We start from the raw sequence: 14,183 nt of genomic DNA, 5'->3' as shown, positions 1-14,183 counted from the left end.
AAGTAAATATTTTCAGACAACAAGAACCTCAATGTTGAAAAGTGCATTCGAACTGAAATGCAGTCTCCAAACTCCGTACTTCTTGATCCAATCCCTGAAAGCTCCCTGTCTTCCTCTTCTTGCAGATCGAACATGAGACACAACTACAACAATCCTCACTTGCAAAGTACTTGTGAGATGATAAAAAAAGTTGAAAGTTTGGCGGGTCAGCACAACTGCAACTCAAGCGAAAGTGTGACGACCGGGTATGTCAGTGAACACGAGTGCACATGAAAACTTTTGTTCACACTGTTTTGATTTCAAGTTTCTTTATAAGTATTAAAAAAATTAAGGCAACTATTCATCTTATTTATGTGTATTTAATGCAGATATATTACTAATTATTAACAATTAAAAGTATTTGTGATACTCAATTCTTCGGATCTTAGGTAAATTTCTTTATAAGTTAAAAATAATCGGACTTTCAAGCTATAAATAATCTTTTTTTTTTACACTTAACTAGTGATATTAAATTATTACACATAGATTCTAAGCTTAACAAGTACAGCTTTTAATTTATATCTTTAAAAGTGTAGTGATTAAGTTTTACATGCTGCCAGTTTTATGAAGTTTTGTTTTGTTTACTTTATTGTTTTCATGGCTAAAATAAACTATATAAACAAATTTAATATTAATACTCGTAGAAACTAAAATAAGTTTTTAAACTTAATTACTAAAAAATATCTAAGTTAATGATAAAAAATAAATCAGTTTGTATAATTAAAACTAATTTTTAGTCAAGTATCTATCTAAGCAAACTCAGACTTTTTTTTTACGAAGTTCAATTCTCAGCAAATCATAAAGAATAGATTTTAGGCTTTTAGTTTTCTTATTTTATAATAAAACTTACAAACTTGATTCTTAAACTAAACAAGTTAACTGAAAAACTTATTTTGTACTCATGTGGCTACAGTTAATTTATGTAAAGCGTTCCACTTGTTTACATTACATTAATTCTAAAAGTCCTTCGAACCTATGGTCGGATGAAAATAAATGATTTTTATAAGGTTTCAAGTTATGTAAATTATTTCAATAAAAATGTTAAATAAAGGAGCATATTATATTTATATCATAATTTATTGCACTTTTTAAAAATGTAAAAAAATTAACGATTGTTTTAGTATAAACCAGTAGTCTTCACGTATTTAAGAAAAAGTAGTGTGCATTGAAGTTATTTCACTAAGATTATAAGTTATTTTTTTAAAGTTTTAGCATAGCATAAATTAATTTAAATATTCTAAGATAATTCAGTCAAAAAAAAGAGTGCTTTTTAATAACAATTTATACTTTTTATAGTCTAGTTTGCACAGAAACTATTTTCCAGTAGTTAACTGTGCAGAGCTTTAGAAAATATTGAAGACCACTAGTCTACTAAATAAATAAATAATGGTCACGTTATTTCATAGATTTCAGTTTTAAACTTACTTCTGGATAAAAAATTCAGTTAGAAACCAAAAATCTGAACTTTACAATTAGTTATTTTACTTGATGTGTGTCTAGTTGCAAAAAAAATCAAAAGAATTTATAAATTTTCAAAAAAAAGTAGGAAAACAAAACAAGATCTTTTTAAAAGACGTTTCACACAATGAAAGATTATTAATTAACAAACTTTTATGTAACTTAATCCATATTTTAAACTAAATAAAAAATTTATAAATAATAACCTTAATACTTCGTGCTTGAGTTTAATTTCTTTCATACTTACAAATTTTAACTATTTTTATTTCCGTAGTATAACAGACACTTAAGTTGTAATAAACTTCATTAAGATTGAACTTATAAACATTAAAGGTTTTACTAACAATTGTGAAATAATTATGTTATCAAAAGAATAATATAATTATTCAAATGTATGTTGATTGATATAAGTAAGCCTTGATTAAAATTAACAATGATAGTACGAATAGTTCATTTCCAAGATGTTTAAAACTATTAAAGTGATTTAAGTTAATTTAAAATGAAATTTTATTAGTTGTGAAATATATGAATAGAACATTTTCCTAAATATATGAATCAAACTGATATAGAAACATGTTAAAATAAGAATTATAACATTTAAAGATTACCTTGAGTTATTCTGGAGATAAATAATTATTACAACTTAAATACCATCATCTTTAGTAAAAAAACAACTTGGTTGTTTAAAATTTAGTGTGGACCTACTAACACTTTGATACTAATTTAAACTTATAAACTAAAATTATCTTATAAAATTCAAAAACAGCAAAACCTAAAGTAAAATTTGAAAAAATTTCAAATAGTGAAACATAATCATAAAGTTGAATACTTATTGATATGATCAACATCAACGTTTTATTGCAAGAATACTTACAGTTTGTTTAAATTTTAAAAAATATATATTCTAATAATAGCAACGTAAGGTGTATACGAGTTTTTACTACTATTTCCTTTAGCACAATCATTTTCTTCATTATTTTTTCAACAAGTTATGAACGACGTTTTAATTATATTTAGTTTATAGTTTGTTTACTTTAGAAGTTAGTAATGTTATCGAGTTACGGAAAAATATGTAAGTATTTTTTTTAATATTCATATAATACTAATTATTTCCCTTGTTCAACGAACATTTGTTTATATTGAAGTACCAAGTTTTATACAAGTGCTTTATTAGTGTACAATTAACAATAACTCAATTCAGTCACACAAAAGACTCAGTTAAATTTCATCAAACCAACCAACAGTATTTAAAAAACGCATGAACGTAACAACATAAATTGTAGTAAAGAACAAAATCATTCTTAAGCACCCTAGCTTGCCATTTCAACGCTTCAAAGCTTTCTTTTTAGTGAGATCTTTCGCCTTCCAATCAAAGGTTCTCTTCTTTTTCTTGTACTCTTCACCTATTTCAGCAATCAGTGCGTGATCTGCATCTGGATTCTCGATGCGGTCCCAAAGAGCTTCCAGCACTGTTATATTAATTAAATTTAAAATTATAGTTTTGGATTATTATCCGATAGTTTAATTTTTACTCTGTTTTTTAGTATGGTTGACCGAGCCAGAAAATAAATAAAAATATGGTACAAATGGTTTTTGTAGATTCTTGTTTTAAACTTTTGTTTTTCCATCACAATTATTTTAAAAATATATGTAATTATAACTTTTCTTAAATTGTTATAAGATAAATATTAAGTCCGGCAAAATTTACTGTTTTAAATTATTCTAAAATTGTTAAACTACATCAATTTGTTTTCTTTACAGCTTTAAGTAGGTAACCTTATGAAAAATTGCAGTAAAACAAAAACATATTTCTCTTAAACATAGCTTTAATAGTAAAATATCATTAAATACATGAGTTAATGTCACTAACTAGCGTACATCTTGATAGCAGGTTTCCATTTCTCAGGGCTAATGATCGGAAGGCAAACTTTTCCAGTTTCATCGACGTTCGGATGGTAAATTTCAGTAACAAATTTGATTTTTGGAGGCTTGAACGGGTACAGATCAGGGAATTTAATATCAACCAAGAATGATCCCAAACTGTATGGCCCACTCTAATAAAAACGATTAAACTAAAAATGGTTTTAAGTAGTTATACTATAATTAGTGATGTAATTTCTTTACTTTTATATAATTCTTTTAGTTTTAAATCTGATAACTTAGAACTACTACGTTTTAAGACTCAGACGTCCACTGTTTTTATTTTACTATATTATTAATAATTTACTTATCTTATTTTGAGTATTATAACATAGATTGAATAACAAAATAAAAGAAAGCGCTCAAAAACCAGTCATGTTTTGAAATAAACTACAACTTAAGGTTCACGAAACTTACAGGCATTATCTTCACATTCCAATGAGATATCTGAGCGTCAACAAGCACTAAGTCTTTATAACCTTTAGGCAAACATGAACTCTCAGACAACTCAGCATACTCCTACAACATATATATTCAATCAAGTTTAAGTTTATCCAAGAGCTGATCTACAGAATTTTACTAATAAGCGTAAAATAGATTATTTGGTTTTGATTATTTTAAATTAATTAAAAATAGTTGTGCTAACTTTCATCAATCTTTTTCGACCTTTGCTCATGATTCTAAACTATAAAGTAGTTTGACCTGGAAATTTTCTATAAATTAAACTGACTTGAAAACTTAATTATTAACAGTTGAAAGATTTGTTACAAAACAACCAAGTGAAATGGCAAGCTAGATAGGTCAACTTAAAGGTGTATTATGAGATAGTTTAAAACTAATTATATTGAAAATTAGTAGAAGTGGGAAGTTAAAAAAAAACTGGTTTTATTTTGTAAACAGCATTATAAAAATAACCTAACTTTTACAATATTTAACTTATTGGAACATTTTTTTACATCCAAAAACAAAAAAACATAGTACTGAATATTATTTAATGTATAAAATATACTAAAAAACGATGGCTAGTTAAGATAGTTAAATAAATATATGTATACGTATTAACACTTTTGTGTTCTTGTTTAATCTAAAACATTTGTAGATAGTTTGAAAGTGAACTTTAAGATAGCTGTTGTAGACTAAACTTAAACATCAACAGTATAAATTTCCTTCAGTAGAAAAAGATAACAAAATTCTTTACGGCAGGATCAACTAATAAAAGTTTAATCTAACGTTGCATTTGGAAGCAAACAAAACTGCTAATCTATAAAAATAACTTTAATGAAAGTATTATAACACCAAAGCAATTATCTTTTTAAGTCTAGCTTTAACGTTTAGTTAAATTGTCAAAATAAAAGAATTAGTTAAAATTTTATGATATACTAAGTCAAATCTAATACTCTTTATAAAGAATATCTAGACAAGTAAAACCATAGAAATTTTTCTCTTTAATTTGAATCAAACTTCAGCTCAATAAAGGTAACTTTTAATTTTAAGCAACATTTTGCATATTTTGTAGTTTAAACTCAGATGCATATAAAAGTGTTTAAGAGTTATAAGTTACATGATTAGTTAAAGCTTATCAGAGTTTTTTTTTTAATTTTGTTGCAAACTGTCCTAACAATTAAAATGTTGAGCAAAATTTTGTTCGCTCTTTGCAGCAAGCACCTATCAAACAACCTATTCTAAATATTACTAAGGCTAAAAATTTACAAGCAAAAAAAACTTACTGATCGTAGTTTAAACTTTATAAAAAGAAACTATATAATACATCAATAGCGTTTTTCATACAAAAATAAAAACTATTTTTTGTTGGAGATTACAAAGGAAATGATTTAAAAGCATAAATATCAACACCAAATAAGAACTAGTTATACAACATATCGTTTCTTTGCTACTACGGTTTGTGTGACTTTAAGTTTACATGAAAATAAAACTACAGGAGTCGTGTTTTTTTTTAAGAAAAGTTTAAATGTTATGATGACTATTTTAATTATTAGACAACTTAATTCCAGTACTAAAACCTTAAACTCAAGTTTTTGTGAACAAATTTAATATCAATAATGTCTCGATTATTAAAAAGGGCGTTTTAAACATTTTGAATAGTTTTAAAATACAGAAAATAAAATGAAAACGTCCGCTCAAAATTACAGGTGTTTTTTTTGCCTGAAGTCACAAGGTCTGAAGAAGTTTCTGAAACTTTGTTATAGTCGATATTGATTACCAGGAGAGTGAATTTAAAAGTGCTTATACCTTTTTAATTTTTTGTGAGTTCTTCATACGGTACGATATATGACAAGAAGCAGTAAAAAAAATCGCTTTATAAAACCTGCCCAACGTAATGGTATTTCAGTAAAATTAATTCTTTAAAACAATTACTTTACTTTTTATGCAGGTCAGAATCGTAAAACTAGTCGAGACATTTTAGTACTTTTGTGCGTAGTTGATAACATATCCATGTATTTAAACCAAACAGAAGCGCTGTAAACTGCAAAGGTAAAGGCATATTTTTGTTACAGTTTTAAGATTTTTATTTATCAAAACTCCTATTTGCAATTTAGACTTCTAAAACACAGCCTCATTTTTGACTTTAAAACTGGTTTTCTATGCATTTAAAGATATTGAAAAGAAAAATATAATAACATATTTTTAGTTGCTAATGCATAGGAGTTTTGTGTTGCCTTTGAAAATATGAGTTTTGGATGAAACTTTTATTGACGCCGATAAGTATAAAACTTCGGTTTTCATTAAAAAAATTTGAAATCAAATGATTTTATTTGTGCTAAATATTTAATTTAGTGCTGCAACATCGTCTAAAAGGCTGCATTATCAGCAAAGATTTTTTATTATATATCTTTTTAATCGTTTTGATATACGTTACCTTCTTTGGTTGGAGAGACTGTCATCCATTCACTTACAAATGCACACTCCATGTTTTTCGTTAAAATTTACATTTGAAGATTAAAACCTCTAGTTTCAAAAAATAGAGGTGTACGACTATTTAATTTCCGAATATTCAAGTAATTAAAATATTATTAAAAACAAAACTTGAAATTTGATATATATTAAAAAAGTAATTAAAAGTGGTTGTAAGACTAACTGATCCCTAAAATCTTTTTTTTCAGATTTTTTAATATTTTATGAGGTATTTCTAAAATACGTTTTATAATATAGTAATTTTGAAAAAATTACTATTAATAAATTAGTTTTTCAATTTTTTTACTATCATAATCTTATTACTTAGACCTACAAATTCATTTTTTATTTTGTATTTCTTTTTGAGTTGAGGTCCTTTAAACATTTTATAAGAGTCTGAATTCTCGGAACTTGAATTTTCCAAATCTTAAATGTCATGTAACCAAAAGATAGTAAACAAAGAACAGAATTTGTTAATAGTCTGGATAAAAACTTTGCGAAAGTTGTTTATTGTATATTTAATATAATTCTTTTGACTTATCTCTACTATAAAACTTAAAAACTTTTAAAAACAACCAAAATATTTGTGGACTCTAAAACAAAGGCTATATGGGCGTCAGTCAGTTAATTTTTTTTGTACATTTTATAAAAGTAAGCAAATAATATTCACGACTTTAAATTCCTTATAAATGTTCTCTTTTTTTCATTAGAAAATATAATAGCTCTCAAAATAGTAGGACTATGTCTTACGATTAATAAACTGATTCTTTTTTTTATTTATATAGAACTTTTTTGTTAAAATATGTTTTTTTTTTAACATATTACACAAGCACACTTTTAAAAACATTTGTAAATACTTTTTAGTTAAGTTACATGCATTGAACAAACACTATTAACTAGTTTCTGAAAACCAAGTTCATTATTTCAAAAAAAAAAAAATCAAATATTCAAGATGTTAATAAAACAACTAAATGCAAAACACTATTTTAATTAAATATAATATTATTTTAGTCCCGACTCAAAAGTTTAAAAACATTGAACCATGGTCTTTAAAGTGTAAATTAAGTAACTGCTATAAACATTGGTTTAAATATCCAAAAATGCTTTTCAAACTTATTTAAGCTTAAAGTTTAAAGTTTTTCAAATTTATTTAAATCAATAAGCTCAAGATCACAAACAAATTAAAGTTTTTCGCAAACGTTTTTCTGTACAAACTTAAGTGAAAGCAAACAATATTACATTACTTAGTTATTTTTAATTTTAACATTATGTTTTAGAAAATATTTTTTATTAGTTATAGATTTAAAATAAAATATTTGATATTGAAAGTTTGCCTATAAACAAATATTACTATTAGATTATGATAAGTATTTTACTTCCATTAGCATAAACTTTCAATTGAAACTTAGAAAATATTAATGTTTAAGTTATTAATTATGGTCAAATTGTATTAATTTATTTTTTATACTAGTAAAATTAAAAACTTTATTTTTTATAAACACATTTCTTACAAAAAAAAAGTTTGACTTAAAAAAAAATCTTGTAAAACTCTAAAAACAGTTAAAGCTAACTTGCTTCTTTTAAAAAATGAGTGTAAAACTAAAAGTTTGTAAGTAGATCTTAAATTTTATTTTAAATCTTAATAAAACATCAAAACATATTATATTCATCATTTTGTAAATCTAATACAGATACTCTTTTTATCAGTATAAGTTTGTTTATATTAGGTTTTATAACATTTTTTTTTCTAAAATGTATACAGCTTTTTCTACAGTAACTAGATTTTTTATATACTGTTAATTTATTACGATAGATCAAAATGAAACAAAAAAAATAAAACTAAAAATAAAGAATATTAGTTTAAATTACTTTTAGTGAAAAATATTTCAAAAAAAAATTTGTTCTTAAAATATAAGATCTAAGGGCAATGCTTGTTGTAAAGTACAATACTTATAATAATTAAAAATACTATTACCGCTTAGTTGTGTAGTTTTCAAATATTTAAACAAAGCATTATGTTTCAAAGTGTTTTAAAACGTTTGTTTACATTTACATTTAGAAAAAATCTATTGTATTCTTCGTTCTACTAAACTAACTTTTTTGCTTATTTCTTTAGCTCAAATTTAACATAGTAAAAAAATACTTTAGTTTATTAATATTTTAAAACTAATTATGGATGTTTTGACTGTTAATAGTTTTGTTCAAAACTTAGTGGACCAAATAGTATCAAGTAAAGATGAAAGCAGTAACAAATTTATATCACCGTCAAGTATAAAAGCTTTACTGAGATTACTTGAACTTTGTTCCAAAGGAAATACAAAAGAACAAATAAAAAGAATACTACCTGCCAAAAATAGCTTTAATTAAAATCTTTCAAAATAAAAAAGGAAAATGTTTTTGAAGTTAATGGACTATTTTTAGACTTTTCATTTCCTGTAAACGACCTTAACCTTTCTAAAATAAAAGAAAGAGTACATATTGTAGTGAAAAGCTTATATTTTCAAAATTTTCCAGAAAAGTCTAGGAAAAAAATTAATGATGTTGTAGAAAAGCAAACAGAAAGCAAAATTAAAAATATGTTGAAACAAAATACAGTTAATAAAGACACTTCCATGATAATATGTAATGTTTTGTATTTTAATTGTGACTGGGAAACACCTTTCAACACCTTGTTAACAAAGAAAACTAAGTTTACTTGGTTATGTGGAAAAAAGAGCATGGTTGACATGATGGGTCTGAAACAAAAATTCTTTGTTAGTTACAACGAAGATCTAGAAGTTCGGTGTATTCAAATACCATTTAAAGACAGCCGTTTTACAATGGCTGTGTTTTTACCTGTAAAAAACGAAAACTTTAAAAGCACAGTTAAAAAACTAACAATAAAAGAAATAGAAAAGCTTATTACCAACAGTGTTGAAGAGCAAGTTTTACTTAAACTTCCAAAATTCAAACTTAAATGTGAACTTCACGACTTAAGTACAGTTATTAAAAAGTTAGGTGCAACGGACATGTTTAGTTTTGAAAAGGCCAACTTTAAAATAATCAGTCATGCGGATGAACTGTTTGTCAGTAAAATCATTCATACGAGTTTCATTGAAGTAAACGAGCTGGGTGCTGAAGCTGCGTCTTGTACTGCCGCTAAAGCAACTTTCAGTGGACCTTACGTGCCTACTCCTACTTTTGTGTGTGATCGTCCTTTTGTTTTTGTCATAAGAAACAACATAGATAAAGAACTTTTGTTTTATGGAAAAGTGGTTACTATATGATTTTTTTTGTATTTCCAAAAAAAAAAAACTTATCATTTTCTTAATTTAACAAAGCTTTTCTAACCACAATTAGTTGTATAAAACTTGTTCTTACGAAACTGCTTTCCAAAATTACCTTGATGATGTTACAATATTTTTTTTGCAAAGCAAAAGTGTTAAGTTAAGTACAAAAAACAACAAAAAAAGTATATTATTATGTTTTAGAAAGTTTAAATTTTTGATACACTAGTTTTTGAAATTATCGATTTAAAGTTTTGAATTGTGTTAAAAATAAGTGAGGTGTTGTTCAACGTTAAAATGTCAATTCTTTTATACTTGTAACTTTTGTTAAGCTTATATGTTTATATCATTTATATGGTGAGAATTCAAAGAATTTATTTTACAAGTTTTATAACTCGTTAAAAAAGTATTAGTTTTAATATTCAGTAAAGAAATTTTGACAATAATAAGTATTCGGTTACTTTTCTTTGATAAATAGTCAAAAGTTTCAGTAACTATTAGTTTTTTTTGCGAACAATTGCGTTTTAACTTGAAAAAAACTAAATTTTGTTTATCTTAAAGGAACTTTATTTTACGTTTACTATCATTTTCACATTACAACTCTTCTAATTTTTACCGCAGCTTAAAGTCTAACACAAAGCTAAGTTTAAGTGTACAATCCTAAAGTGTCGTAGCTATCCTAAATTCTAAGGATATGTACCAGAAAGTACACTTATCAATCGCATAAATTCTTATTTGCTAAAATAAAATTTATTAACTTAAATACTCTTTATATACGATGTCTAAAGTACTAAAAACTACAAATTTATTTCAACTATCATAGAAAAAGCAATAAGATAAGCTTTAAAGTTAGTGCAAAGTGTATTAAAACTTATGTTTAGAATCCTGAAAGTCAAAGTTTTAATTTTAGGTAAAATGGAAATTAAAAGAAATATGTAACGGCTATTTTTTTGAAACTTAAATGACGAGTCTTACGATCATTGATAAGTTCTTTTTAAATATCATAAGTGCTTCAAATTACTTAAAAAACTAATTTTAGGGATAAAGACCTTTGCTACACTACTAAAAGTTAACAAAAGTCGTTAAAGTCAGTGCTAAACGTGTTATCTTTAAACACTGTAACAAAAACAAACTCATAAGTCTCTATGTAAAAGCAAAAGTCTAATGTGCAAATAAAAAGCTTATGTTGTTTTAAATATACTTTAAATTGACATGATATCAGCATTAAACAACTTGTATTATATTTTCACAGCCCTACTGAATCCATTGCATGTATTAAGTGCACCAATATCTGTCTGACGTCTATCAAACATTTTGATAAACTACAAAAAAGACTACCTTAAATAATGTTGTGTATTATAAAATTTTATGGTGAAGAAGTTTGTTTGAAATTTGACATACTATAAGTTAAATTGTCATTCTAGTATAGTTACTTAAGTTGATAAGTTATTTTGTCTACATACTTTCCATAAAATGCATGTACTCAAAGCTCAAGAGGGAACAAATTTGTTTCAAGCATGATTGTCAAAAAATCTTTTTAAAATAAACATCTTAAATAAGGCACAACAAAACAAAATCAAACAAGAATAAATTCTTCTAATGGACATTCTTTTTCAACTTTCCAGCGTCTTCAGACTCAAATGAAAAGGCAAAAGAAGCTAATCGAACTAGATGTCAGTAACAGATGACCTCTTCTTGTTATTTTCGATTACAGTTTAAAACTTTCTAAATGTTTAACTTTCTAGCATAAGTAGGGATATGTTAAAACGGAACAAAGTATATCCAATAATTATTAAATTATCCAATAATAATTTGATGTATTTTGTTCAATCATTGGCAACGGTAAAATAAGTTTGAATCAGTTTTTCTTTCCATTAAAGTATATGGTTTGTAAACATTATGATTTGTTGTTTTGTTGTGTATTTTAGTTTACTTTACTAAATTTAGACTTAATAATTACAAACATTATATAGTTTTATAACAGTCGGATTTAACATTAAGTATGTTACCTTTTATTAACCTTTAAAAATCTGTAGTTATTATTTTATTTTAATGAAAACATGTATACACCCACTTTATTTTATGCTTCTATTCTTACATTACAGTATTTATTTTTTACATAACCCAGTTGAAGTGTGTTGATTCGTTAACACACAGAAACATATGTTGGTACAATAAAGGAAGATTACTGTATAATTTGATTTATATTCCAGTGAACTTGTTTCACTAGGATCTTTTGTTAGCAAACGATTAAATCTATATTTTGAACAGTTTAACTTTAAATTAACTTACAAAAGAAGATAAGCAATACTAATAGCAAACATGTGTATACTTGAATGATAGGTTACAACCCCTTTAAAGAAGGAAACAATTATCAAAAATCATATACTATATAGTTTTATTGAAGTTTAGTAAGCTTTTTTCTAATGTATTCTTAGCTGATTTATATCTCTTTTGACACAAAAAATTTAAGGCTAGCATAAAGGTTTAATCACAGCATTTCGATCAACAGACCACAAGCTTTAGGTAGATTATGACCCAAGTCTCGTACTTATTGAAACTCGTCAGTCAGTCGCAATCAAAAAACTTGTAGTCGTCAGTCTACAAACGGTTTGTTATTTTTTAACATGCAGATACCGTTTCCTACTATGATCAGTGACGTCAGAATTGTAATATATAATACATTACGCCGTGCAACATATAATACATTATCCACTTGGCAAGACTTGTTTTGAAAACGATCAAAGAAAAAATCAGCGAAAGATTATAAGGTCAAAAGCAGGACTTGTGTACCGTGAGACAAGCTCAAGTTTACGTAAAGGTTCGATCATACCAATTCGATCATCAGACCACAAGCCTTTGGTTGACTGAGACCCTGGTTTTGTTTTTACTCGTCTTTAGTTTCAATAAAAACGAAACCCGAATCTCAGTCTACCGAAGGCTTGTTGTTTAATGATTGAATAGGTATAATCAAATCTTTATGTTCAGTTGAGCTTGTCTCACGGCACACATAAGTCCAAGTTTTGGTCTTATAAGACTTTCGCCGACGTACTTTCACCTAAAAATAAATTAAGACATTTTTTTTTTCGAGTTGGTAACATTTTTAATGTATTAAACGTTATCGTACCATTATTTTTGACAAAACTAATGTATATATAACTATTTAAAATATGAGTACGTCCATCTTCATGTGAAATAATTAGAGGTTTTTATGCAGATATGTAATCAGTCAACGTAAACTTATTTTGAGAAAGTATCCTATAAATGTCACAAATTTTCTGAAAATAAGCATTTAATAAATCCATTATTATCAATAATGTATTCTTTTCTTTTTTCTATACTTTATTATAGGCCATTATGTCATAAAAAGCAATTTTTTATTGATATCTTAAGTTATATTAAATAACTGCGGCCTGCCGAAGACTTTTCTACATAGTGTGGTCCGAGAGAAATTTTAATTAGAAGGTCTGCGACTTAAAAAAGACTGCCAACCCCTACAGTACATAAGAAAGCAAAGATTACATTATTGATAACACTTAAATAATTAAATACTACTTTTTTTAAAGTTGTAAAATAGTCGCAGGCCTTCTAGTAAAAATTTCTCTCGGACCGTACTATGTAGAAAAGTCTTCCGCAGTTATTTAATATAACTTAAGATATCAATAAAAATTTCCACTTTATGATATAATGCCCGATAACAAAGCATTAATAACTATTAATTATCAATCGCACTTATAAGTAATTATTATAAACAATTTTTTTAATGTTTTAAAAAAAAATTGTTTGGCTGATAAGTACTTTCAGGGTTCGTGCGCGAATTTTTTTTTTCATTTAGCCTGACTGAGACCAATTTAGCCTGACATTTTTTCAAATTAACAAAAATCCTCTTTAGAAGTCATTTTAGGTATTTGGGGGTCTTGATTAGTACTATTGTAGTCTCCGACTTCAACCAGCTTTATCTCAAAAATATTTTTAGCTTTAAAAATCTGCAAAAAGTAACTCATAGCTTAGTTACAACTCAATAAATTAAGACTAAATTGTAAAAAAGGTGATTACCCCCCTATGCTCTTAACATAACAAATCAGTGATAAGTCTTATATCTAATCTATTACTAGTGTAAAAATTTAATATATATTACTTAACACAATTGTTCAATTTAATAAACTACTAAGTAAAAACATTATAACCAGAAGATTATAAAACTACAAAATTTAATCAATTTAATGACTAAAAGCATTTTTCAAAAGTGATATTTTTCAAATAAATTTTTAACTATTTTTTAACTTGAATTCTAGCCCCTTTTTTTCTCGTCTGTCTGACAAACTATTTTAAACTTAGCCTTTACAACTGTAGTGATACAGTTTAAAGTACAAAATTATTTTTATAAAAAGGAATAAGTTCTTAAATTATTAAATTTATTTATGTAAACCCAACAAGTAAGAACATTTTATACTTTAAATTAATTGACTAATTTGTTATTCAATAACTAGAACTTAGTTTTGAATAATGATGTATAAGTTTCTACATAAAAATCCACGACAATTCAAACTAATTAGTTTATTACCAACAACAAATACGCTATCCGTA

The 14,183-nt window shown here is 25.7% G+C and overlaps 2 protein-coding genes across 2 annotated transcripts; one reads left to right on the top strand and one right to left on the bottom strand.

Annotated features, from left to right (window-relative positions):
- Positions 1-2,820: 2,820 nt before the first annotated feature.
- On the bottom strand, positions 2,821-4,093 carry LOC145836579 (ubiquitin-conjugating enzyme E2-18 kDa-like). The gene is made up of 4 exons (XM_082944373.1): positions 4,064-4,093; positions 3,835-3,936; positions 3,368-3,551; positions 2,821-2,966 (listed from the first exon to the last, which is right to left on the bottom strand). Exons 1-4 carry the CDS (start codon positions 4,091-4,093, stop codon positions 2,821-2,823), a joined length of 462 nt encoding a protein of 153 aa, XP_082800499.1.
- A 4,954-nt stretch (positions 4,094-9,047) lies between these two features.
- Positions 9,048-9,596, top strand: LOC145836578 (leukocyte elastase inhibitor-like). Its single transcript, XM_082944371.1, has one exon. The coding sequence runs from the start codon at positions 9,048-9,050 to the stop codon at positions 9,594-9,596; it is 549 nt and encodes a 182-aa protein (XP_082800497.1).
- The last annotated feature ends 4,587 nt before the right edge of the window (positions 9,597-14,183 follow it).

This window comes from Thalia democratica, chromosome 5 (genome assembly GCF_965202585.1).
Source record: "Thalia democratica chromosome 5, ktThaDemo2.hap1.1, whole genome shotgun sequence".
Lineage (NCBI taxonomy): Eukaryota > Metazoa > Chordata > Thaliacea > Salpida > Salpidae > Thalia > Thalia democratica.
This window is presented reverse-complemented; position numbering and strand designations above follow the sequence as displayed.

What these genes read in the sequence shown, in the direction of transcription:
- LOC145836579 (XM_082944373.1), bottom strand. Translation starts at nt 4,093, where the DNA reads ATGAGCAAAGGTCGAAAAAGATTGATGAAA. An exon ending in GGAATGTGAAGATAATGCCT is followed by an intron (nt 3,552 to 3,834) that starts GTAAGTTTCGTG and finishes CGTTTTTATTAG; the next exon opens with AGTGGGCCATACAGTTTGGG. An exon ending in TGCTATCAAGATGTACGCTA is followed by an intron (nt 2,967 to 3,367) that starts GTTAGTGACATT and finishes TTAATATAACAG; the next exon opens with TGCTGGAAGCTCTTTGGGAC.
- LOC145836578 (XM_082944371.1), top strand. Translation starts at nt 9,048, where the DNA reads ATGGTTGACATGATGGGTCTGAAACAAAAATTCTTTGTTAGTTACAAC.